At 39.7% G+C, this 27,943-nt stretch overlaps 1 protein-coding gene across 2 annotated transcripts; it reads left to right on the top strand.

Moving 5' to 3' along the window:
- pdcd6 (programmed cell death 6) lies at positions 1–27,929 on the top strand. Of its 2 annotated transcripts, none has more exons than XM_062022042.1 (6): positions 1–304; positions 11,898–11,959; positions 20,029–20,073; positions 20,292–20,462; positions 26,969–27,078; positions 27,156–27,929. In XM_062022042.1, exons 1-6 carry the CDS (start codon positions 222–224, stop codon positions 27,252–27,254), a joined length of 570 nt encoding a protein of 189 aa, XP_061878026.1. In that variant the 5' UTR covers positions 1–221; the 3' UTR covers positions 27,255–27,929. The 2 variants fall into 2 exon arrangements, with proteins under 2 accessions (XP_061878026.1, XP_061878027.1); XM_062022043.1 differs by having other exon boundaries at positions 16–304; positions 20,292–20,450.
- Positions 27,930–27,943: the final 14 nt, after the last annotated feature.

Genomic DNA, 27,943 nt, shown 5'->3' with positions numbered 1-27,943 from the left:
GTAACCTGAATCTTTTACAGCTTATATTTTTACGCAGCTCCGACTGAGGAAAATGTGACGTCACGCCGCCGCTATAGGAAGTGGTGACTGATTGGCCACGCCCCTGCGGGCTAGGGAGGACCCAAGGAAAGCAGTCAACGTGAGAGAGACGACAGATTTGAAGCTTGGCCGCCTGGAAGAAGCGTTAGCGGAGACATTTTCTCCCTTTTATTCCCTTTAAGATGGCATATCACAGTCCGTACAGAGCCCCGCCGCATATCAACACTCCTCCGGACCAGGGTTTTCTGTGGAATATCTTCCAGCGGTAAGTACAGAGGCGCTCTGTCATTGCGGGCGGCTAGCACTCATTTAAACCTGGGTGTGTGTTTTTAAGCAGTATTGTTACGCACTATCTAAGTTTTCTAAGTTCTATATTAGCTCAAACGTTATTATAGACACCCATAAGCTACACGGAAGGTGGGTTTTTCTAGAAGTACAGTTTTGTACTGCATAGCGGGTGATACGTCACTCTCAGGTCACATTCTGCTGTAGTACAGTACGTAAATATGGTGCTAAATTCCACTATTACTGACACCCATAAGGTCACATTCTACTGTAGTACAGTACCTTAGCATGGTGCTACATTCCACTATTAGTGACACTCATAAGGTCACATTCTACTGTAGCACAGTACCTTAGTAGGGCGCTAAATTCCACTCTAACTGACACCCATAAGGTCACATTCTACTGTAGTACAGTATGTTTATACTGTAGTACAGTACGTTAATATGGTGCTGCATTCCACTATAATTAACACTCATAAGGTCAGATTCTACTGTAGTACAGTACCTTAGTATGGTGCTAATGTCCACTAGTAGTGACACTCATAAGGTCAGATTCTACTGTAGTACAGTACGTTAATATGGTGCTACATTCCACTATTAGTGACACTCATAAGGTCAGATTCTACTGTAGTACAGTACGTTAATATGGTGCTACATTCCACTATTAGTGACACTCATAATGTCACATTCTCCTGTAGTACAGTACCTTAGTATGGTGCTAATGTCCACTAGTATCAATCAATCAATATTTATTTATATAGCCCTAAATCACAAGTGTCTCAAAGGGCTGCACAAGCCACAACAACATCCTCGGTACAGAGCGCACATAATAATATGGTGCTACATTCCACTATTAATGACACTCATAAGGTCACATTCTACTGTAGTACAGTACCTTAGTATGGTGCTAATGTCCACTAGTAGTGACACTCATAAGGTCACATTCTACTGTAGTACAGTACCTTAGTAGGGCGCTAAATTCCACTATTAGTGACACTCATAAGGTCACATTCTACTGTAGTACAGTACCTTAGTATGGTGCTATATTCCACTATTACTGACACTCATAAGGTCACATTCTACTGTAATACAGTACCTTCGGAGGTAGCTAAATTCCACTATTAGTGACAATCATAAGCTCACATTCTACTGTAGTACAGTACGTTAGTATGGTGCTAAATTCCACTATTAGTGACACTCATAAGCTCACATTCTACTGTAGTACAGTATGTTAATATGGTGCTAAATTCCACTATTAGAGACACTCATAAGGTCACATTCTACTGTAGCACAGTACCTTAGTCGGGAGCTTCATCCCACTATTACTGACACTAAATGAGCCTGACAGCTTGTCAACATGGTGGCACTTTTCAAACAAACACAGGAGTCATTGGAAGGTTTTGCCAAGCTAAAGGGGGTATTTCTAAGCAGTGAATATGCTGTGAAGCTCCAAAAACACAATTCCCTGCAATTATACATTTATCAAGCTGAGGTTGTCGTATTATATAGATTTATGTAATACTGCAGATTTTATCCCACTGCTTTGTTGCATTGGAATGCTGCAGAAGGCATTACAAACCACTATTTATGTGTGGTGCAAAGACCCCATTCAACAGGCACTTTTAATGTGCTGCTGGTTGCAATATCTTTGTAGACAGGGATAGGGTCAATAAACAGCCTGTGAAGGACTTCCGAGTGCAGAGCAGAGTTCAGTTTTAAAAGTTGAGAGTAACAAATGTTTTTAAAGTTGAGTAGCTTGAGTCTTTTAGAGGATTTTTCACTCACGTTTTAGCAGTAGATTCCTATAAGCAGTAGACCACTCCTGTCATATCAAGGTATTTGACTGGCGTTTTTGCATTCGGTCCTTAAAAACAGCAGACCACTTCTGTCATATTGAGGATCTTTGACTAACATTTTTTGCAGTAGGTCCTTAAAACAGCGGAGCACTCCTGACATAGCTTTAGGGTCTGTGGCTGTTTTTCAGTAAGTCCTTAAAAAGAGCTGATCACTTTTGTCATTTAGAGGATCTTTGACTTGTGTTTTTGCAGTAGGTCCTTGGAAACAGCAGGTCACTTCTGTCGTATAGCTCTAGGGTCTGTGACTAATGTTTTTTCAGTAGGTCCTTAAAAGAGCAGATCACATTTGTCATATAGAGGATCTTTGACCAACATTTTGCAGTAGGTCCTTTGAAACAGCAGAGCACTCCTGTCACAAAGCTTTAGGTCTTTGACTAGCGTTTCTGCAGTAGGTCCTGAAAGGAGCAGACGACTCCTGCAATATAGAGCAGTGGTTCTCAAACTTTTTTCACCAAGTACCATCTCAGCAAATACAGTAGTGTAGTAGTCCTAAGTATTCATTAAAAACAAACAAGTATATTAAATATTATGGCCACTGTAACATTACACACAGTTTGAACAGTAACAATGTGTTTGAATATAGAAAAATTAAACACTCTACTTTAATTGAGTGATTCAATGATGTACCACTAGAAAGAGCCCGCGCACCACTAGTAGTACATATACCACAGTTTGAGAATTACTGATACAGAGGATCTTTGACTAGCGTTTTTGCAATAAGTCCTTAGGAACAGCAGAGCACTCCTGCCTATGATGATTCTAATCTATGTTTAAAATGAATGAAATAAAATGTGGTGGACGAATAAACACAGTAGTATTTTATTTCTATAGACATCAGACAAGGCGGGACGGCATGAGACGAGAAGGAATAACACTGGAGGCTGCAGGCAGCATTTACTAGGATGCCCCCAGAAATTCGATCGTCAATCTGTGACGTCACAAATTGCCCACTGTTAAAAAAAAGATGAGAGACTTTATACTTTGGGATTGTTTTAACATGTGTATCCATTATTGTAATAATGTTTATAAGTCAGAAAATACAAAAATCTTCATAGGTCCCCTCCCAGGGAGAGCAGACAATGTACAGCGAGTGACTGTTTTATTATATTCGTAGTTTATATATCTTGTCCAGCACACAATACTGCTGTATGACTAGTGTTTCACTAAAGCTAGATCTCTTTAGCACACAGCTGCAGGCAGCACGGTGACAGGGGTTAGTGAATGTGCCTCAGAATAAGAAGGTCCTGTGTTCGATCCCCGGGCTCGGTGTCTTTCTATGTGGAGTTTGCATGTTTTCCTCATGACTGTGTGGTTTCCCTCCGGGTACTGTGCTTTCTCCCACCTCCAAAGACATGCACCTGGGGATAGGCTGATTGGCAACACTAAATTGGCCCTAGATTGCGAATGTTGTCTATCTGTGTTGGACCTGCGATGAGGTCCAACACAGATAGACTTGTCCACGGGGTACCGCGCCTTCCGCCGGAATGCAGCTGGGATAGGCTCCAGCACCCTTGCGACCCCGAAAGGGACAAGCGGTAGAAAATGAATGGATAGAAAAAATAATTTTTAGTAACATATTTGACTTTAATCTATGTGTGGAGCAATTGCATCATTTACAGAACAATGGTGACAAGATGGGTGGTTCACACCTGAGTTAATCCAGCCATTTGACTGCCTCTTGGTGCTTCTAGTGTTAAAATTAGCAAAATACATACATTTTACATGTTGTTATAAATATGCCTGTTATTACATTGCATATATACCGGTACTTATATTCGTACGTATATAAAACAATTTAGAGTTTTTGATGTTTTTTTAGAGCGCTTCATAGGCGGAATAGAACAACTCCGATTGGCTCCATTCTTAGCTGACTTTTGCTAGTGTTTATTTACGAGTTATAATGCATAAAAAAGGAAACCATATGTGTTCTTGTCCTACACAAGGATTCTCAATGATAGACAAAATAAGTGCAGTTCCCATTTAATAAAACACATTACCATATAGAAGATCTTTGACTAGTGTAAAAGTGCTTCTGTTTTTGTATGTAGTAACTTTGTTTTTGGCCATTTGGTGAGGTCAAAATATGAAGATGTGGCAGACAGAGCTTTGCATAGACATTATATACCAAATAAGAATAATAGTGAAAGGAGGTTCTGGTTCTTACGGAAAATGTGGGCACCAGAACAATGAACTTGAATATTCCAATGTTGTTCATATGTAGACATATGAAGTCATCATGGAAACACACAGTATTAGCCATGTGGCACACAACATGACTCACACTCACAAGCACGTTGCCTCATCTGCTACTGAGGAGCTCTGCTGAGCTGTGCTGGAATTCCCTCGGTCATGTGATCAGAGTCAGTAGAGCATAGTTGAGGTGGGAGGGCTCCTGTGTCACGCATGCACACACAATGACTCACCGCGCAAACGTACATATATTTTGGTTCTAGCTCTAAGAGCGTGCACTTTGACATGTCATAATGTTTCCATGACCTGTCACTAAATGAGTCGTCATGGAACTGATTGAAAAAGTGCCTTTCACAGGTTAGTTTGGCAGCTCGTCAAGTTTCTAGGTGTGTGCTGATCAACGCAGCCAGTATGTTCCGTTCTCAGTTCCATGGTTATCATCATACTTTCACAAATCATATGTAGATGCTGGCGGTCCGGTTTTTTTTCAGTGTGAAGAAAGGAAACCCAGATGGTTGCCTGTCAATGCTTCAGGCCAGAATGGTTTTAATGATGTCCTCCATTTTGGGCTCACAGTAAAAAAAAGGCTTTAGGAAAAAATATCACGGATCGTACCACACAGACACACTTTTGAATTTGTTAGTCGCTGTTTGGTCAAAGTTGAGCAGTCGACGGTGAGCGGCAACGGCCTCACCGAGACAAACCTCTCCTTTATGGAAAGGTTCTGAAAGTTGTTTTTCTACTCAAGGACTGTGTTTGCTTTAGCTGGGCGGAGGGGATGTAAAACTGAAAGTCACACAACACAAGTGGAGCAGAGCACGTTAGAAAAAAAAGTAATGAATTTGTAGTTGCAAGCAGACATAAAGCGACACACCTACCAGTGGAAAGTCAACGATGGGCTGCTTCTGGAGGTTTCCCGGCTCCTGGTCCTCCACCAGTTTGTTTTCTGAGCGCTATGTTGACACGTTGCTACGGAACAACTGAATCACATTAGATGTAAGCTGCCTTTCATAATTGCCTGTTGTGTGTTTCTGACCTGCTAATGATTTAGTGGTCATAAGACGATGACACACTGTGAGATCTTGGTGTGCAGGTCAAGCATAACTGAAAACATCAATAAAATAAATAGTATGAAATAGTATAATTTTGTCTAATTTAAATACATTTAGAAAAATGTCTTTATTTTACGCCTTATTTCTCTTTATATTTACAGTATATCTATTGTACCTACACATGTGTCTGAATAGAAGACATTCAGACGAGTTGCAGGTATTGTTAAGGCAAAAAAAAAAAAAAGATACATTTTCAAACGAACAGGTTAAAAAAAAAATGTAATTGAATTTTTTTTAGCTGCATTTGTATTCAAGTAATTAATTTATACATTTTTTGGAAAGATAGACCTAAAACATGTCTTAATTGCTTCTATTCCGACACATTTTTAATCTAATTAATGAATTAATTTGTTTACAAATGTTTGGAAAGATTACATTGCACATTGTAAATATCAATTTGGCAGATGATAGAGCTTTTCATACTATCGTCATATCGTAATAATGCATGTATAATAATAATAATAATAATAATAATAACAATAATAGGTTGATTGGCAACACTAAATTGGCCCTAGTGTGTGAATATGAGTGTGAATGTTGTCTGTCTTGGCAACATTAAATTGGCCCTAGTGTGTGAATATGAGTGTGAATGTTGTCTGTCTATCTGTGTTGGCCCTGCGATGAGGTGGCGACTTGTCCAGGGTGTGCCCCGCCTACCACCCTTGTGCAGCTGGAATAGGATCCAGCACCTCCCGCCACCCCGAAAGGGAAAAAACGGTAGAAAATGGATGCATGGATAATGCACATCCCAGCGGTGTCCCACAAATTTGATGGCGACAAGCGAACGAAGGCCTCCTCAACGCAATGTAGCATCCTAGCTAGCAAGCTAGTGGCCAATGTCCCTACCCACTTCTGAATCACTAGTCATCGCCTCCATGGCGGCAAATACACGGTTTCTTAAAAGTCATTATTACTGGAGGACAAAGAATGGTTAAACATGTTAGATGATACAATAAGCCATGCTAACTGCTAAGATAGAGTGCTTGAATGTAAACAGGAGTGGGCGGCTCAATACAAATATTGACAGTATAGTACAGGAGTGGGCAGACTTTTCGGCTCGGGCCACATTGGCTTTTGAAATTTGACAGATGGGCCGGGCGAACACGTGATGCATTTCAAAGCATATTATATCTGTTGGAACTAAGAGTAGACTTCCCAAACATGGGCTATACATCTATTTTCAACAATATCATATCGGAACCTCAAAGAAACCCCAAAATGGGATTACCGGTACACGGTTAACACTTACTTTCTTTTTCAGTGGGAGCAATGTTGATCACCCTTTTTTGCCAATACGTGGAAGTCTAGTATCAGTTTTGTTGTGGCAATCCTCAAAACAGATCTTTGCCTAATTTTGTTCTAATATTTAGCGAGCCGGAAATAAAAAGACCAACGGGCCGGATGTGGCCCCCGCGCCGTAGTTTGCCCATCTCTGGTATAGTAGTATACATAGTATTGTATAATATTAGTATATGGCCGATACTACAGTGAATAGATCAATATTTTTTGTTATCACAAAATTGTTTTGTTGTCGTTTTTGTTTTTGTTTACAAACTCAGGAAATGCGTCCCTGGGCACAGTCTAATGGATTTAAATCAAAGCAAAGAGTAGGAAATAATTTTAATATTTAGTGATCAAAAATTGAATAATTTAATCATCTTGAATATTTGAAGTATCAGCATTAGTCATCTCAGGGCATTCAATCGATCGCCACTGTACTGCTTGGTCTGTCTTGAAAGATGTTTCGCCGTTCATCCGAGTAGGCTTCATCAGTGTGCTCGTAGACTTAGATTGGTCAGATCTAGTCCAGCGGCTGGTGCTAAAACCCCAAATATTTATACTCCAAAAAACCAGGAGTGTGTGCCTGGGCAAGGATGGTTTCGCCCTATCGTAGTGAGAAAAACAACTGTTGTAATGGGGACAGCGTGGTGCGGTTGGGAAAGTGGCCGTGCCAGCAATCTGAGGGTTCCTGGTTCAATTCCCACCTTCTACCAACCGAGTCACGTCCGTTGTGTCCTTGAGCAAGACACTTCACCCTTGCTCCTGATGGGTCGTGGTTAGGGCCTTGCATGGCAGCTCCCGCCATCAGTGTGTGAATGTGTGTGTGAATGGGTGAATGTGGAAATAGTGTCAAAGCGCTTTGAGTACCTTGAAGGTAGAAAAGCGCTATATAAGTATAACCCATTTACCATTTACCATTTGTAATGCAATGAGAAATCCTAACTGTTAAAGCCAACGACAGTCGTTGAAGTGTAATTTCCCCTCGTTAGCCTTGAGGTATTGTGTGGCTGAACGATTGTTGTGGATCGACTGCTACCAGTCCAAAATAGTCGGAATCCCCCGCGTAAGCATTCCATTCAGTTGTAAACAAATGGCGCAAATGGCATTTTGGTCACCTTCTGTGACCAGAATGTTTAACCCCTGTTATTTGTTGGAGGCTAAATTGCAGAGTCTTTTTGGAATGGTTGAAAGGACGGTGTTATATGTGAGAGACACCTCCTCTGTTCAGTGATGGTTTTTCAACCTTGACATAGATGGCTTCCCTCACTCCTCTTTCATACCATCCGTCCTCCCTGTCAAAAATCTGTACATTTTTGTTCTCAAATGAGTGCTGTTTCTCCCTGAGGTGCAGGTAGACAGCTGAGTCTTGGCCTGAAGAGTTTGCCTGTCTATGCTGTGCCATGCGTCGGCTTAGTGGTTGTTTTGTTTCCCCAATATATGAATCAGTGCAATCATCATTATACTGGATAGCATACACCAGATTGTTTTTGTGGGTGTGGGGTGTCCGGTCTTTAGGATGTACCAGTCTCTGTCTCAGGGTCTTGCCTGGTTTGAATTGTACTGGGATGTTGTGGTTAAAAATTCTTCTAAGTTTCTCAGATAGACCTAATACATATGGAATGACAATATGTTTGCATCTGTCACCTTTCCTCCTCATCCACTCTGTTCTTGTTATTTCTGGAACTGGATGTACTTTTCACAAACGACCAGCTGGGGTAACCTCAGGTTTTGAGGGCATCCCTCAAATGCCTATGCTCTTTCTCTTTGGCATGTTGGCTGTAGTGTTCTGGTAACGTCCAGTTTGTCCAGTGGGTGGTATGAATCAAAAAGTAGGTATTGATCGGTATGTGTTGATTTTCGTTAAACCCCAACATGGAAGCCCCTGTTTTCTCCAATGTGGACATCACAGTCCAAAAAAGGGAACTTACTGTCTTTGACATCCTCATGTGTGAACTTGATGTTTTTGTGCTCGAAGTTAATGTGCTCGGTGAAGGCTTGTACTTCTTGGTTTCTGATTTTCACCCATGTGTCAACTGTATATCTATACCAATGACTTGGTACTGTTCCATCAAAAGAGTTCAAAGCTCTCTTTTCTATGTCCTCCATGCAAAGGTTTGCTATTGTTGAGGATACAGGTGATCCCATGGCACAGCCATGTTTTTGTCGGTAAAACGTTCCCATGAATTGAAAGTATGTAGTGTTAAGGCAAAGTTCCAGCAAAAGGCAAATCTGTTCTGGGTTTAGTGTGGATCTATCCTGTAAGGTGCGATCACCTAGTGGACGTTGCGTCACTGTTTCTACTGCATCATGGGTTAACGTCTTCCAAGACAAATCAAGCAGTCCAGATGCGATCGATGGAATGCCCTGAGATGACAATGACCTGGATGAATGAGAACCTTCATAAAAATCTATCAGCATTAGTATGAACAATACTGCTCCTGTATTTACTTGGTATTGGACCGATACCCACATTTGTAGTATCACCACAAAACTAAAGTAAAGTATTAAACAAGAGAAGAAGAAGTGCTTATTACATTTTGACAGAAGTGTAGATAGAAACATGTTACAACAGAAAGTGACCAGATAATAACAAGCAGATTAAAAATAGTTTTGAGAAAATAATAACTGGAATTGATGCAATATGTTACCGCATATGTCAGCAGCTAAATTTGGACCCTTTGTAAACTGTGTTTGAAATGTATATGCAAAATAATATATTGGGATATATATTGTTATCACAGGATGCTGCAATAGATATATATTTTGATATAGATTTTAGGCCATATCGCCCATCCCAAATTATACGTAAAACTTGTTTGAATAGAAGAAACTGAACACAAGATTTAAAAATGGTATAAAATAAAACAATATGGTGCATTGTGGTTGTCATACAGTACAAGTGTAAAAAAAAGTAAAGTGTATAATGTAAGGCTGAAACGACGCGTCGACGTAGTCGACGTCATCGGTTACGTAAATACGTCGACGCCGTTTTTGTGCGTCGACGCGTCGCATATTTACGTCACACTACCGTCATGGCGGAGCGCAAAGCAGACTGTGCGAGCGAGGGGAAAAACGCACGCCAAAAGTCGTCAAAAGTGTGGGAGTATTTCAATACACAGCCTAATAATGTTGTTGTATGCACACTGTGTCGAGCGGAAATGGCCTATCATAGCAGCACAACGGCTATGAACGAACATTTGAAAAGAAAACCATCAACCATCAACTTGTCAATCGTCCGCGTTAGCATACGTTGTCATCATTACACAAATACATGAATGTGTCATTTGTATCTGCTAGGGGTGTAACGGTATGTGTTTTGTATTGAACCGTTTCGGTACGGGGCTTTCGGTTCGGTACGGGGGTGTACCGAACGAGTTTCTAAGCTAAAGCTAACTTTATCTGCTAAAGTCTTAACAAGTTGCTTTGCTTGTCTGCCTCTGTCTCAGCACGCAGCATTGTCCCACCCATACAACCATCTGATTGGTACACACGCAGCATTGTCCCACCCACACAACCATCTGATTGGTACACACGAAGCATTATCAGCCAATCAGCAGTGCGTATTCATAGCGCATGTAGTCAGCGCTTCAGCGTCGAGCAGATAGGTGTTTAGCAGGTGAGCATCAGGCAGCGGACTCTCCCCAAATGATAATAAACACCTCCCAGTCAACTACTAGTAACATCACTATGAGCCCGTTGACCTACTAGAAACTTACACTGCAGCTCAGCTCGCTCGCAGTCCTGGTTTGAGGTGAAGGCTAATTACCTCTCAGTTCCAGCCACATCGACCCCTTCTGAGCGCCTATTTTCAGCTGCTGGGAATATTGTAAACAAGAAAAGAAGCAAAGCAAGTAGACATGCTAACCTTTCTTCATTACAACTGTTAGTCACTCACTGGAATGAGTAGAATTGGTTATTGTGTACTGTGTTGGACTGGATGTTTATTTTGCACATTTTAAAAGCAATACTTAATGTTTACAGTGCTCCAGAATATTTAGATTGGCACTTTTTTGTATTGGATGTTTATCTTTATTTTTGCACATTTTAGCAAATAAGCAATACTTTCACTTTTGTTGAAATGTTTACACTGTTGTTACAGAATATTTCGTTTTGCACTTTTTTGTATTGGATGTTTATCTTTATTTTTGCACATTTTAAAGCAAAATAAGCAATACTTTTACTTTTGAAATGCTTATACTATTGCAGAATATTAAGATTTGCACTGGATGTTTACTTTTATATTTGCACATTAAAAAGCAAATAAGCTACTTTTAATTTTGTTAAATGTTAAAAGTTTTAAATGTTTACATTGTTACAGAATATTTTGTCATGTTGTTGTCAATGTTGACTGAGTGGCCATACTTTTTTTTTTGTAAATAAAAACCATGCCTTTTGAAAAAACTGGCCTACTTTTATTTTTTCATCTTCATTTTAAATAATAAAAAAAAAAAAAATCGGTAAAAAGAAAAATAATCTATAGATGAATCGAAAAAATAATCTATAGATTAACCGATTAATCGAAAAAATAATCTATAGATCAATCAATAGAAAAATAATCGTTAGCTGCAGCCTTAGTATAATGAAATGCGATGACCCAAAAGTAAATAATATGTATAGCGCTTTTCTACCTTCAAGGTACTCAAAGCGCTTTGACAGTATTTCCACATTCACCCATTCATGGCGGGAGCTGCCATGCAAGGCGCTAACCAGCACCCATCAGGAGCAAGGGTGAAGTGTCTTGCCCAAGGACACAACGGACGTGACTAGGATGGTAGAAGGTGGGGATTGAACCCCAGTAACCAGCAACCCTCCGATTGCTGGCACGGCCACTCTACCAACTTCGCCACGCCGTCCCATAGTAGCATAGTCACCTTTAACTGCTGATGTTTTTTTTCAGTTCACTTTAAATTCTTATCAATAGATAAACACACACACACACCTAGCGTGTATTCTTTAGGTGAGTTGGTGTGCATTGTGAATAGCACTCCCTTCATCCTCTGCTGCGGACCATCAAACAGTGACACGTGCGCCCAGGAGGATAACATTTCAAGCTGTTGCCCTCTGCGATTTGTCTTGTGGAGTGTGAAGTTGTTCATGCAGGCGATATCTAATCTGTGTTCTCCCCATCTCTGCAGGGTCGACAAGGACCGCAGTGGTGTGATATCAGACTCTGAGCTCCAGCAAGCCTTATCGAATGGTATGCATGTTTTATTTCTCCCCCTCTTTCTCCCCTTCTTGGCCACTCTTACAGCAAAAATTTATTTTCACTTAAATTTTGTAGGGGGTGGAAATGTATTTAATTATCTATTCCCAAGCAACACTGGATAATGCATCACTTACTGTATCTGTGAAGCCGAAAAAAGAAAATCAATGCACTCAAGTGTCTTGCATCTTTTAATTTTCTGCATCAATAGCATTAGTTTAAGTCTCTTCTTATTACACCCACCACTGATTCATGTAAACAATATAATGACTTCAAATTGTAGGGGAAATCACCTGTACACACACTGGTCACAACATTAGGTACACGTGCACAAGCAAATATCAAAAGAGCTGCAGCTTGCTTTGTTGCCTGATGACTCCGTAATTAAAACAAGATGTCCGTCCCCATGAGAAAACTCTCCTGGCTTCTTTCCACTTCAGAGGGGGAAATAAAAGTGTAGAAGAGAGCCACAGCGGCTTTAAAAGAAGAAGCTGTTATCAGGCTGGGCTTTGGGTCCGGCTCTGCATACTGATTTTGTGCGTACACTGAGTGCATGAGGATTTTACTCATGCATTGATTCCACGGGTCATTATGTTCTATAATACATCCGCTTATGAAGTCCATATTTAAAAACAAAAATATAACACTATGACGGCAAAGTTGTAATTATATGAGGATGAATCAGTGATGACGTGGGAGGACTAAAGTCAGACGAAAGGATCAAAATGCTACTTTTCTCTCAAAAAATCAATTATATTAGTGTTTCCTACAGGACTGTTGTCTATCTGTGGCAGTCGGTTGCTGGGCAGATCACCCCCCGAATGTAATTACTTATACTATTCCATTTCTGACCTTTCCTAAAAGTTTTATCAAAATCTTATGAGTTATGTCGCTAACTAACAAACAAGCAAACACCAACAAATACATAATGTCCTGGCAGAGGTAATTAATGGAAGAAATACATTAATTTATGAAAAAATAATGTACATTACACTACAGTACAAGTATTATAGTGTATTATACTGCAGCAGTGTTAGAGGTAACAGTGTTGCTACCTAGCTAACCTTTGCTCGTAATGAGTAATCTAATCTATTAACTTTACACATGTTACAACGCCGTTACTGATACATTTGGTGTAACCTGGCATGCTACTTTTAATGTGGTTGTATGTAAGGCTGAAACGACGCGTCGACGTAGTCGACGTCATCGGTTACGTAAATACGTCGACGCCGTTTTTGTGCGTCGACGTGTCGCATATTTACGTCACGCTACCGTCATGGCGAAGCGCAAAGCAGACGATCAAAGCAGGCGAGCGGTGCGAGCGAGGGGGAAAAATCACGCCAAAAGTGTGAAAGTATTTCAATAAACGGCCTAATAATGTTGTTGTATGCACACTGTGTCGAGCGTAAATGGCCTATAATAGCAGCACAACGGCTATGAACGAACATTTGAAAAGAAAACCATCAACTAGTCAATCGTCCGCGTGAGCATACGTTGTCATCATTACACAAAAACATGAATGTGTCATTTGTATCTGCTAGGGGTGTAACAGTACGTGTTTTGTATTGAACCGTTTCGGTACGGGGCTTTCGGTTCGGTACGGGGGTGCACCGAACGAGTTTCTAAGCTAAAGCTAACTTTAGCTGCTAAAGTCTTAACAAGCTGCTTTGCTCATTCTGCCTCTGTCTCAGCACGCAGCATTGTCCCACCCACACAACCATCTGATTGGTACACACGAAGCATTATCAGCCAATCAGCAGTGCGTATTCAGAGCGTTACCAGCCAATCAGCAGTGCGTATTCAGAGCGCATGTAGTCAGCGCTTCAGCGTCGAGCAGATATGTGTTTAGCAGGTGAGCATCAGGCAGCGGACTCTCCCCAAATGATAATAAACACCTCCCAGTCAACTACTAGTAACATCACTATGAGCCCGTTGACCTTCTAGAAACTTCAACTGCAGCTCAGCTCACTCGCAGTCCTGGCTTGAGGTGAAGGCTAATTACCTCTCAGTTCCAGCCACATCGACCCATTCTGAGCACCTATTTTCAGCTGCTGGGAATATTGTAAACATGAAAAGAAGCAGAGCATGTAGACATGCTAACCTTTCTTCATTACAACTGTTAGTCACTCACTGGAATGAGTAGAATTGGTTATTGTGTACTGTGTTGGACTGGATGTTTATTTTGCACATTTTAAAAGCAATACTTAATGTTTACAGTGCTCCAGAATATTTAGATTGGCACTTTTTTGTATTGGATGTTTATCTTTATTTTTGCACATTTTAGCAAAAAAGCAATACTTTCACTTTTGTTGAAATGTTTACACTGTTGTTACAGAATATTTCGTTTTACACTTTTTTGTATTGGATGTTTATCTTTATTTTTGCACATTTTAAAGCAAAATAAGCAATACTTTTACTTTTGAAATGCTTATGCTATTGCAGAATATTAAGATTTGCACTGGATGTTGACTTTTATATTTGCACATTAAAAAGCAAATAAGCTACTTTTAATTTTGTTAAAGGTTAAAAGTTTTAAATGTTTACATTGTTACAGAATATTTAGTCATGTTGTTGTCAATGTTGACTGAGTGGCCATACTTCTTTTTTTTTGTAAATAAAAGCCATGCCTTTTGAAAAAACTGGCCTACATTTATGTTTTCATCTTCATTTTGAAGAAAAAAATAATCGGTAAAAGGAAAAATAATCTATAGATTAATCGAAAAAAAATAATCTATAGATGAACCGATTAATCGAAAAAAATAATCTATATATTAATCGATAGAAAAATAATCGTTAGCTGCAGCCTTAGTTGTATGTCAACAAGACAATGTCAGAAGCACAGCAAGTTCAATGCACAAAGTAACTTTTTACTAATGGAAGCAAAAACCAACACCACATTAAAATGAAATTGATACCAAATAGGAACAAGCAACATCACACAGCAAACACACAACATTGAAGTACACAAACACACACACACACACACTCCTACTACTACAAGGGAATAAATAACAACTAATCAAAGAAGTGACAAGCTTGCAATCCTACAATATATTGTGTGTGTACGAGACTACAGCCATGGAAGCACATTTTTTATCTTTATTAACTAGCGCAGCTAATACAATCCAGTAAAAAGATTCAACAGAGCTGCTGGTCACTGCTGGCACACTGCCACTGCTAATTTAGCAAACACAGCTGAGCTAAATGCTGCTCTGTCTGAGCGGGCCCTTGCTGATGTCAAAGGGCACCTGACAACAAGTACCGCCTTTAAAAGGCACACACACACACACACACACACACACACACACAGCTCTGATGAAACGTCTCTCAACTAACTGCTTAGGCCAGTAATTAGATTTTTTTTTAAAGTAATGCATTAATTACGGTCCCGAGTAATTAATTACATTTATTGAAGAGTAATTCCCTTAAGTAAATTACTTGTTTAGGGAAGTAATGAGTACATATAGTTGATTACTTTTTCAACATTGTACTGCAGTACATCCTTACTATGTTGCCTGTGCTTTCGTTTTCTGAACAATGCACCGCATGGTGGCACAATTGATAGATCCAATAAGTCAAACTGACTTGAAATTTCTCACACAGCTGAAGGCGCTCTACAAAACACCTACTTAAGCGCTTTTAGACAACTCTCCACACAATTTGGTATACACCTTTAGGCGACTGATTGGCATGTGTGTAAAATCTGCGCAATATTGGTGGAAAAACATGTTTAGCAGGGGCCACCCAACTAATAACCCATAGGTCATTGAGCATAAAACTTTGAGAGAATATGTATAACGTTTATGCTAGCACGTCTTCTAAATTTTTTTTTATCACAACCCACATTTACATAATCATAACATTTAATTTTGTAACAATACAACAGGTTTTTTGTTCTTTTTATGTAGCACTAATAACCTTTGAGTATGTGCCATCTTAGCTTGTGAGCAGCAGGTTGCCCAGTCCTGTTTGGACCAGTTGATTAGATTCACTGTGATATGACGCAGAGTCGGCAAGGCTGAACACACAAATGCACAAGATCCTGACGTCTGTCTGTGGCGCCGCTCGCAGTCGTCCGTCCTGTTCTTTCTTCTCACCGTCAAAACGCTCTTCTCTGAGAACAGGGTGAGATGATGCCTCTCTAGTTATTGGGACTTTGCGAGCATCATCTTGCTCCTCCATTCCTCTTTTGCATTCAGCTTTTTTTTGCGATTCTCTCATTACGGGATGTTTTCAATTGCCCTGGCCCAGTTTCTGTCTCGTCAGATATAATAATAATAATTGTCTCGTTTGGTGCCTGAAGCATTGTGCCATTTCTTATTAGAAGTGCAATGTTTCAAGCTACTTGCAAAAGGGACGACATCCTTCCTATTTTTAACACTCATTCTCAAGGGAAAATACTAAATACATTTGTTAGAGTAGTCTGTTTACAGCTTGTCGTTAAGATTTACTATGCACTGAAAATAAGTCAGCCATTATTGCCGTTCTTACGAGCTATCCATACCAGATGTCTTCAACAGGTGATTGAGTGATTGAAACTTTTATTAGTAGATTGAACAGTGCAGTACATATTCCGTACAATTGACGACCAAATGGTAACACCCGAATAAGTTTTTCAACTTGTTTAAGTCGGGATCCACTTAAATTGATTCATGATACAGATATATACTATCATCATAATATAGTCATCACACAAGATAATCATCAGAGTATATACATTGAATTATTTACATTATTTACAATCCGGGGTGTGGGATGTGGAGGGGGTGGGGGGGTTAGGTTTGGTTGATATCAACACTTCACTTCAGTCATCAACAATGGCATCATCAGAGAAATGGACATTGGAACAGTGTAGGTCTGACTTGGTAGGATATGTACAGCAAGTAGTGGTACTGCAGGGGGGTTGTGAAATTTGTAGTTATGAACTTTTAAAAACTATGTTTCTTAATCCCCCCCCCCACAGTTTTTCCACACATTTAAATGTCCTTAAATACATGTTAACTTTGATCCAACACACTGTCATGTAGTTTATAAATGGCAGCGGAATGACTGCCCTACTCACTAAACAAATAAATAATTGTATTATTACATTCATGTTAAAATTTAAGATAGCGAGAGATTAGCGCATTAGTTGCCAACTAGAAATGTGTGGCTCTAGCTGCCAGCTAGCGATTAGCGCATTAATTGCCCGCTAGCGATCAGGTCACTAGTTTTCAGTTAGCAATTAGCAAACTAGTCGCCCGCTATCTATTAGCACACTAGTTGCCAGCTAGCGGTTAGCGCACAAGTTGTCGGCTAGCGATTCACACGCTAGTTGTCACCTACCTATTGCTAGTGCTTTATTTTAGCATTTAAATATCTTAGTATTAAAGACTAACAAGGTACCTTTATGGCCAGTTTAATTTATGACACAATTTTATACAGTGAGGGGTCCCCACTCCATCTCTCCATCAGTTTGGGTGTCCCTGGCCTGGAAAACATTGAAGACCCCTGATTTAGACAATAATGACTGTGTGTTGTCATATTTTCAGTGTACAGTGGTAACTCAACTTATGAGCATTTTGAAATACGAGCTGTGTCTCTGTCGGCTTTAAGCTGCGAGCGTAAATTGAGTTACGACCGCAGCACCGTAAGTCTGCATCACATGAAGCCGCAACCAACCTCCGCAGCTAAAAATCTCCAAAGGACGGACATTTGTCCATTAAAATTATGGAGAAGGTGCCGATGCTGTGTTTGACGTGTTTTAGTTTGTTCTGTCTAATCCTTACTCTACAAATGATACGATCGAGCATTATCTTTTGTACACTACCACAGCTTGCAGTCACCTCTGACGTGCGTGTGCAACACAACTAATAATAGTTCATATCATTACATGACGGACAAGCAGCCTACAGGAGACATCTACAAAAACCTTACTTGTTTGTCATACATGTATTGTTTTTCAAACAATATTTCTTATTTAAAAGTTTGCTTTACCTTTTTAAAGTCATGTTACTTGTTAAAATTGTGCTGTCTTGAGTATTTTGAGTTACATGCTCGGTCGTGTAAGTTGAGGTTCCACTGTAAAGTAACTCTATACTTCTAGTCTGGATGTACACTGCCTACTCTAAAGTATATCCAAATTGATTTATATAATATTGTGCCTAAGATGATTAAGGCAGTGCATACAGTGCGTTGGGTGCCCACCATCTATTTATTCAATAAAGATGACCTTTTCTTTTCCGGCATCCCAAGTATAGACATCACATGAGCGAGCGGTCCTGCTCCACCGCTCGCCTGCCCTCCCAGATTAATGCTACCTTCTTGAGTTATTTATTTGAGCAGCAAAGCGGTAATAGCCATGGAAATTGCCGACATGATGGAGAGAGCTAGAAGGTGGGAGTCAAGGAGCTTGGTTTGGCCTTTTGTACCACACACTTCTAAATGTGTAGCTGAAGGGGTAGCACTGTTGTGTTGATACAATCTTGTTTTAATGAAGAAAATACTAGGACACATATAAAAGATACAAGAGGTACAAAGTCTTTTTGGCAGAGCTCCTGCTTGTAATGCATGTCATAATTGTTTGTCCGTACCTTTCACACAGAACGCAGCAAAATACCAACATCTAGCCTAAAATGTCAAATACTTGTCGAGTTGTCAGATATTAATAGCTGTTTACTTTCTGCTGTAACATGCTTCCATTTACACTTCTTACATTTTACTAACAACTTATTTCGTCTTTTGTTACACGCCAGCTTAGTGATTAGCTCAAGCATTAGCGTGCTTGCTCTAGGCTTTCTCTCCGTGTGTAACTTGTTTAGCCTTATTCTAATATTTGTTAATGACACTTGATAGTGATATTTAAAATATTAAGAAATGCAGTTTATTTGCCATGATGGTGATTATTATTAACTTAGGTAGCGGCTCCACACTGTGTATGGAGACTCATAATTAGCTGCTAGCTTGTCAACCGGCAGACTAAAAATTAATATAATTTTAGCATTGATATCGACATCGAAAGGCAATGGCGATTTAATACTTATTCGTTTGCATGTTCTCCCCGTGACTGCATGGGTTCCCTCCGGGTACTCCGGCTTCCTCCCACCTCCAAAGACATGCACCTGTGGATAGGTTGATTGGCAACACTAAATTGGCCCTAGTGTGTGAATGTGAGTGTGAGTGTTGTCTGTCTATCTGTGTTGGCCCTGCGATGAGGTGGCGACTTGTCCAGGGTGTACCCGGCTTCCGCCCGAATGCAGCTGAGATAGGCTCCAGCACCCCCCGCGGCCCCGAAAGGGACAAGCGGTAGAACATGGATGGATGGATGAACATCGATACTTAGGCCGAAAATGTTTCAACAGATTTGTGAGGTCTACAGCATCACATGTTCATATGTTTTTTTTTTGTATCTGGTGTGTTTGTATAAGAAGCTTACCTAGCACATACACATGTGTTTATATACTGTATATGTACGTATATATAAGATGTGTGTTTGTGTTCATGTGTGCGCGCCTGTGTGTGTACACTGCAGTCACTTCAGCCTGTTTTTCCTCCAGCCTTGCCTCCCTCCTCTCTCTCTCTCTCTCTCTCTCTCTCTCTCTCTCTCTCTTCCACCTGCCCCCCCATACGCAGTGAGAGAGCTCAGTGTGCACCACAGTGAGAGTATTGTGGCGCTCCAGCATCACAACTGCACAAACACGCCACCACTTTTTTTTCCTGCAGCTTGAATCAGTCATGAGAAGCATTAGTGTGGCAGCCTTGGCTCCTTGCGTTTCTGTCTGTGCTGCCGCCCTGATGGACCCTAATGAAGTAAGAAGTATGGAGCGAAGAAGTAGGACATGATCAAGTACAGGAAATGCTAACAAAAAAACAATCACAAAAAATGAAGGCTATTCTTAAACCAATGTACACAAACGGGTGAAACTTAGGCAATATGTGTTGCCTTTATTTTCCTAAAAAATAGATCTCCTGTTATTATATGTCGTATTGACCAATGGGGCATTATTTTACAAAATGGTATGCGTTTGTGTTTTTTTCAAGTCAGTGGTCAATTCATTTATTGACTGTATTCTTCTGTTTCTCAGGTACATGGACGCCGTTCAACCCAGTGACCGTACGTTCCATAATATGTAAGTTACTGCTGACGCGGCAGATCCCTTTTTACACTAACCTTGACTGTGTGACCATCTGATTGCCTTGACAACTGGATAAACATTGCGGCCCGAGCCATTGAGAGTGAATTGAATGTAATTCAACGCGAAAACACTTGAATGGATGAATTACTTATTTTCAGAAATGTTGAATTTCATACATTACTTGAATTCTACCTTCTCTGCTCGTCCTCCAGCCATGTTTGACAGGGAGAATAAGAGCGGAGTCAACTTCAACGAGTTTGCCGGCGTGTGGAAGTACATCACCGACTGGCAGAACATCTTCAGGACGTACGACCGGGACAACTCGGGCTTCATCGACAAGACAGAGCTCAGACAGGCGCTGACTGGATTTGGTGAGCAGCAAAGTATGCTTGGGTATTTTGTCTTTATTTGTGTGGTGGAGGGCTCCTGCCTTGCTGTGACACAGACTTTTCCATGAACCGAGGAGGTATTGATGATTCTGCTCAGTTTTCATTGACACTCCCTCCCCGCCCTAAATCCTGGATTTATACTACTACTTTTACTATTTAATACATTTTTATACATTATACAATTTTTTCCACCAAGGGCCAAATACAGAAAAATGTAAGGATGTGGAGACCACTTTGATATGTTTGGTACATTAAAGATGCAGACTCTTACATGCAAGCTACCTGAACAAAGCTTTGCGTTATAACTGGCAAATTTAGTGTAAAAAAACAAAACTAGTGAAGTTGGCACGTTGTGTAAATCATAAATAAAAACAGAATACAATGATTTGAAAATCCTTTTCAACTTATATTCAATTAAATACACTGCAAAGACAAGATACTTAACGTTCGTACTGGTAAACGTAGTTATTTTTTGCAAATAATAGCTCATTTGGAATTTGATGCCTACGACAAAAAAGCTGGCACAAGTGGCAAAAAAGACTGAAAAAGTTGAGGAATGCTCATCAAACACTTAATTGGAACATCCCACAGGTGAACAGGCTAATTGGGAAAAGGTGGGTGCCATAATTGGGTGTAAAAGCAGCTTCCATGAAATGCTCAGTCATTCACAAACAAGGATGGGGCGAGAGTCACCACTTTGTGAACAAATGCGTGAGCAAATTGTTGAACAGTTTAAGAACAACATTTCTCAACGAGCTATTGCAAGGAATTTAGGGATTTCACCATCTACGGTAATATCATCAAAAGGTTCAGAGAATCTGGAGAAATCACTGCACGTAAGCAGCAAGGCTGAAAACCAACATTGAATGCCCGTGATCTCCATTCCTTTAGACGGTACTGCATCAAAAAACGACATCAGTGTGTAAAGGATATCACCACATGGGCTCAGGAACACTTCACAAAACCAATGTCAGTAACTATAGTTAGTTGCTACATCTGTAAGTGCAAGTTAAAACTCTACTATGCAAAGCGAAAGCCATTTATCAACAACACCCAGAAACGCTGTCGGCTTTGCTAGGCCCGAGCTTATCTAAGATGGACTGATGCAAAGAGGAAAAGTGTTCTGTGGTCTGATGAGTCCACATTTCATATTGTTTTTAGAAACTGTGGACGTCTTGTCCTCCTGACCGAACAGGAGAAGAACCATCCGGACTGTTATAAGCACAAAGTTCAAAAGCCAGCATCTGTGATGGTATGGGCGTGTATTAGTGCCCAAGGCATGGGTAACTTACACATATGTGAAGGCACCATTAATGCTGAAAGGTACATACAGGTTTTTGAGCAACATATGTTGCCATCCAAGCAACGTCTTTTTCATGGATGCCCCTGCTTATTTCATCAAGACAATGCCAAGCCACATTCTGCACGTGTTACAACAGCGTGGCTTTGTAGTAAAAGAGTGCAGGTACTAGACTGGCCTGCCTGTAGTCCAGACAGACTGGCCTGCCTGTAGTCCAGACAGACTGGCCTGCCTGTAGTCCAGACAGACTGGCCTGCATGTAGTCCAGACCTGTCTCCCATTGAAAATGTGTAGTGCATTATGAAGCGTAAAATACGACAACAGACACATCAAGCAAGAATGGAAAATAATTCCACTTGAAAAGCTTCAAAAATTGGTCTCCTCAGTTCCCAAACGTTTACTGAGTGTTGTTAAAAGGAAAGGCCATGTAACACAGTGGTAAAAATGCCTCTGTGCCAACTTTTTTGCAATGTTTGCAGCCATTAACTTCTAAGTTAATGATTTTTTGCAAAAAAAAATGTTGTATCTTAGTTCGAACATTAAATATCTTGTCTTTGCAGTTTAATCAATTGAATATAAGTTGAAAAGGATTTGCAAATCATTGTATTCTGTTTTTTAATAGGATTTACACAACGTGCCAACTTCACTGGTTTTGGGTTTTGTATAAACTAATGATATATCTCATTAATAATTAGGGATGGTACTTTTATAAGTACCTATGAATTTCGCAGGTATTATAGGATATTGATCATGTAAAATCAAACAGTACCATATTTCGATACCTTTGTTGTGGCGCTGGTTCAAACACTTGGCTGGGAAACAATTACTTAAGCAACACTCAGAGTGTACACAGCCAAACTGCTTCTAGGTAAAGTTGCATTTTTCCATGTCCTTGCCAACAAAGCGGGTATTCCTGATAAAAAAAGCTTGAACATACATTAAGGCTCCATTTTTCCAAAATGCGCTATCTTGGAAAAATGTGCCATAAACATGCTATTGATTAGCAGTAGCGATTTTACATGGCGATTTCAACACCTCCAAAATTTGGTAATGAAAACTACAACTAAGATGCAAGTTACAATCAAACAGCTGGTGTATAATAAGTGCAATACATTCAGTATAAACACTTTGTCTGGCTCAACTTAATGGCAAAAAATACTTCCTGGTTAGGCAACACAGTGTAGCCTAAATACTACTGCCATCTAATGTGTTGGAATTGTAACTGCATGCAAAATCTACTATATAATACTTGTATATGGGACTCAGAAGTCTAAGAATTCAACATATAACAACTGGACAGCATAGTTATTGTTGTTCGCTCACTGTTGGGATTTTATTATTAAACAAATGACCTTTTTTTTTTACTCATGAACACACACAAAAGTACCGAAAATTGGTACTGGGATTTGGTACTGTATTGGTTAAATTGTGAAACTTACCCATCCTTATTAATAATTATATATATATATATATTTTTTCCCAATATGCCTAGGGCCAATAAAAAATTATATGCACTCTCTGCATTATACAATAGTTCAGTATTTATTTATATTCAAGATTTGTATTTTATTTCCTATTTATTTACATATTTTTTTATGAATCTATTTGCAGATTTATTTATTTAAATTTTTCATAATTTTTTTTTTTTAAAATTTTGTTCCCCCATTACTACACATGTTTTATTCTGTTTCTCTCCCTATGAGACAAGGGTAAGAATTTGAACAAAATTAATAAACAAGCAATCTGTAATTGCTGAGAAAGTGTAGGATTAAATAAACTCTGCTTCTTCCTACTCTTTGTTGGACTTCTTAGCTTTGTTTTGTAATGGACACAGTTAGTGTAATATCTTATACATCTCATTAATCATTGTGTTTTTTTTATTACTCCAATATTCTTAGGTCAATAAAAATGAGCTGCACTTTCTAATTTATAAAAATAATAATTGTATTGACAGATTTATTTTAATTTTTTAACACTTTTTGCTTTTATTATCCTTTTTTTCAATCACTTCATTTAATCACTTTCTTTACCCTTTAAGAAAATGCTAAAATGTTAAACACAGGAAATGAACTAACAAACTGTAATTGCTAAGACATGAAGAAAGGGTAGGATTAAATAAGATCAGCTTCTTCCCACTCCTTTTTCGCATTCCTTAGATCAGGGGTCTCAAACACGCGGCCCGCGGGCCAATTGCGGCCCGCGAGACGTTATTTTGCGGCCCCCACCTTAATAGGAAAGTTTAATGTTAGTGCGGCCCGCGAGTTTTAAATGAATGGCGCTTGACAGCGTTGTGTGCGGATTTTAAATGAATGGCGCTTGACAGCGTGTGTGCGGAGCTGAAGGAATCTACCAATCACGGTGTGGTATGAGGCTCCCCACAATGTCAATGGTGTACCGTGATGGCGCTGTCTTTAGTGTCCTCTAGAGACTGTCAGCGCATCATCTTTTTCTCCATACTAACAGTGTGCCGGCCCAGACACATGTTGTATGAAGCTTCTGCAGGCACACGCAAGTTATTGCAAGACATACTTGAGGAACAGCCATACTTGTCACACTGAGGGTGGTCATATTTTATTTTATTTATTTTTTAACACTGTTACAATGGGACGGCGTGGCGAAGTTGGGAGAGTGGCCGTGCCAGCAATCTGAGGGTTACTGGTTCAATCCCCACCTTCTACCATCCTAGTCACGTCCGTTGTGTCCTTGGGCAAGACACTTCACCCTTGCTCCTGATGGGTCCTGGTTAGCGCCTTGCATGGCAGCTCCCGCCATCAGTGTGTGAATGTGTGTGTGAATGGGTGAATGTGGAAATACTGTCAAAGCGCTTTGGGCTCCTTAAAAAGGGGTAGAAAAGCGCTATACAAGTACAACCATTTACCATTTACCATTTACAAATATGCGCCACACAGTGAACCCACACCAAACAATAATGACAAACATTTTGTGAGAACATCCGCACCGTAACACAACATAAACACAACAGAACAAATACCCAGAATCCTTTGCAGCCCTAACTCTTCCTGGCTACAAAAACACCCCCGGTACCCCCAACCCCGCCTCCTCCCAACCCCGCCCACCTTAACCCCCCCACACACACCTCAATCCCCCCCTCCATCTCCCGAATTCGGAGGTCTCAAGGTTGGCAAGTATTCATTGACGTCACTTGCGTGATGCAAGCAGAGAAACATTTTGCCGCTTTTCCACGACACCCGCACACGGTCTTCCTCCCTCCCTCCCTCCCTCCCTGCCTCCCTTGCTCGCCCGCCTGCTCGCTCCCGCCCCCGTTGTAAACAGTCCAAGCGGGGAAGACGAGCGGTCCTTCCAAAGCACTCCGCCGAAGGACCAAGCGACAATACAAAAGTGTGGTGCACTGGACCCCAGCGCTGATACTCCGGCAGAGAGTCGCTGGGCGAATCAGACGTGTAACACGTTAGTGGTGATGTTAGCCCGTTCGAGGCTAATTGTGCTACCGTAACTGTAAAGTCCACGGTGAGCCGCCAACCCCCACTACCACCCACCCTCCCCACCGTTGACTCCAGACAGAGACGATTTTTGATGCAATATTTCTTTGTTGAGCACAGGGGCACCCCGACGTGTCTTATTTCATTTAATTTCTTTTCATTTTTATTTATCTCCTTCATTGATGTGCATCTTTGATCGATAGACAATTATACCTCACTTATTCAATTATACATTTACACACCAATGCCTGAGAAGGAGCAGGATGAAGAAAAATCTTATATTTTCCTGCCCCCTTTAACATAATACGTAGTCTTACTTAATGATATCATATAAACCAACAATTACATCCAAATATAATGAAAACAAACAAAAAAACACAAGAAGAGCAAAACTTCATGATGTACAAACCGAACAAAATAAACAAAAGACGTAATATACACCTCACAGGATGATATAAAACAAATACAAAACCAGGCAAAAAATAAGTTAAATAATAAATATAAAGCAAAATGTAAACACTTATGGCTGTCCATATGATCTTATTGTTCTGTCTTTATATATTTTTTCAATTGGAATATATTTTTACAATCCTTTATCTCATTGTAAAGAGAATTCCATAGTTTAACCCCCACCACTGATATGCACATTTGTTTTAAAGTTGTCCTTGAATACTGATGTTGGAAATGACCTTTTCTTCTATGCTCTTCATTCTCAGAAGTGATGACAAACATTTTTTGTAAATTTGCTGGTAATGTTTTACTTTTAGCCTTAAACATGACACATCATGTCTGTAACTTTACTAGCTCCTGTAATTTCAATAAACCCAAATTAATAAATAATATGTTAGTGTGTTCTAAGTAATCTACTTTATGAATAATCCTTATAGCTCTTTTCTGTAGTTGATACAGAGAAAGTTGCAGTGCACAAGGAATACAATTTCAAACGTCATTATACAACTAGACATGCTGAGGAGTATGCAAAATACCAGGGAGATGAGAGAGTGAACCGGGTTGCAAATTTTAAAACCAGTCTACTGAGGCAACAAGATTTTGTCAAAAAAGCAAGCGAAAAGAGCGATGCAGCAGTCAAAGCTAGTTACATGGTGAGTGAGATGGTTGCTAGGGCGGGAAAGCCATTCAAAGAAGATGAATTCATTAAAAAGTGCATGTTAGATTTATTTTTAAGAAATCTTTTCTTGCGGCCCAGCCTCACCCAGTTTTTGCATCCAGTGGCCCCAAGGTAAATTGAGTTTGAGACCCCTGCCTTAGATGCATGTTATAATTGACAAAGTTGTTGTAATATCTATAATATATCACAATGTATTCTTTTTGCTGATGGACACTGAAAATTAGCTGCACTATTCTGCATTATACAGTGCTTCGCTATGTATTTATGTATCTTTAGTATTTTAATTTTATTCTCTATTTAAGGTTTTTAAATTATTTAGATATAGCTTTATTTAAAAATGTTTTCTCATTTTTGTTCATCACTGCATAGACCATCTAGCCATTGCTGCACATTGTTTATTTATTTTCCTTCCTATAAGAAAATGTTAAAATGTTAAACACAGGAACTATCAGTAATTGCTGACACATGTAGAAAGGGTAGGATTTAAGAAGGCTCGACTTCTTCCTACTCCTTTTTGGACATGTTAAATAGTGCAAAAGAGTAATAAAGGCGTGATGATTTTAAGCTTGTTTGAAAAATATTACTAAACATATTTTTTTGTCACGCGCAGGCTATCGTCTATCGGATCAGTTCTACGGTACACTCATTGAGAAGTTTGATCGACAGAGGAAAGGACAGGTGGCCTTCGATGACTTCATCCAATGCTGTATCGTCCTGCAGGTAACTTTTTTCCAATGCATCAAAACAGTAAAATATTCCAGCATTTACATTTAATAACTCACTTTTCTCTTCTGCAGAGGTTAACTGATGTTTTCAGGCGGTACGACACAGACCAGGATGGCTGGATCCAGGTTTCCTATGAACAGTATCTATCTATGGTCTTCAATGTAGTATAACGCACACAAGACAAGCAGCACAGAGGAGCACAACTGGACACAACTGTGCCAAAAATGGCGGCACTTCCTGGACGTCTGCCATGGTGGACACTACAAGATTTTTTTTTTTTTTTACTTCACAAAAATTTGATACAAAAGAGAAAATATACAGATTTTTTGTTTTTGTTTGTCATACATTTTTTTCTGCATGTACTTCTTTCGTTGATGTATTTAAAAAAAAAAAGTAAAGAAGAAATCTTGTAGTGTTTTATTTGATGACCAATCTGATATATGTCTGTATGGAAGTCTCCATTTTAGGGATTATTATTGACACTGTCTTATTGTCTGTTGTTGTCGTCATTTAAATGTCTTAACTTTTATTATTACGGTTTAAAAAATATAATGCATATGCATTGCATGCATTTCAGGGTTTTTTTGCCCCACATGTTCTAGCATGCTTTCTCTTCTGTTTGTTTAAAGCCATGTTTACAAATACTGTGAAAGCAGTCAGCCCTCTACTTAAAAAATAACTAACATGCCAGTTTACATGCCATATTTGTACAAAACTATTTTTTAACAGCAAACATACCGTTGTTCAAGGATGCGCATTTTAGTATTGCTTATTTTTTGTGCATGATGCCTTAATAAGACGTGTAAAAACAACACTCAAGTAAAATCTTTTATTAAAAAGGACAAAACGAATCTGTAGG

This window comes from Entelurus aequoreus, linkage group LG15 (assembly GCF_033978785.1).
Source record: "Entelurus aequoreus isolate RoL-2023_Sb linkage group LG15, RoL_Eaeq_v1.1, whole genome shotgun sequence".
Classification (NCBI taxonomy): Eukaryota; Metazoa; Chordata; class Actinopteri; order Syngnathiformes; family Syngnathidae; genus Entelurus; species Entelurus aequoreus.
Note: the sequence above shows the minus strand (reverse complement) of the source record. Positions and strands in the feature narration are given on the sequence as shown.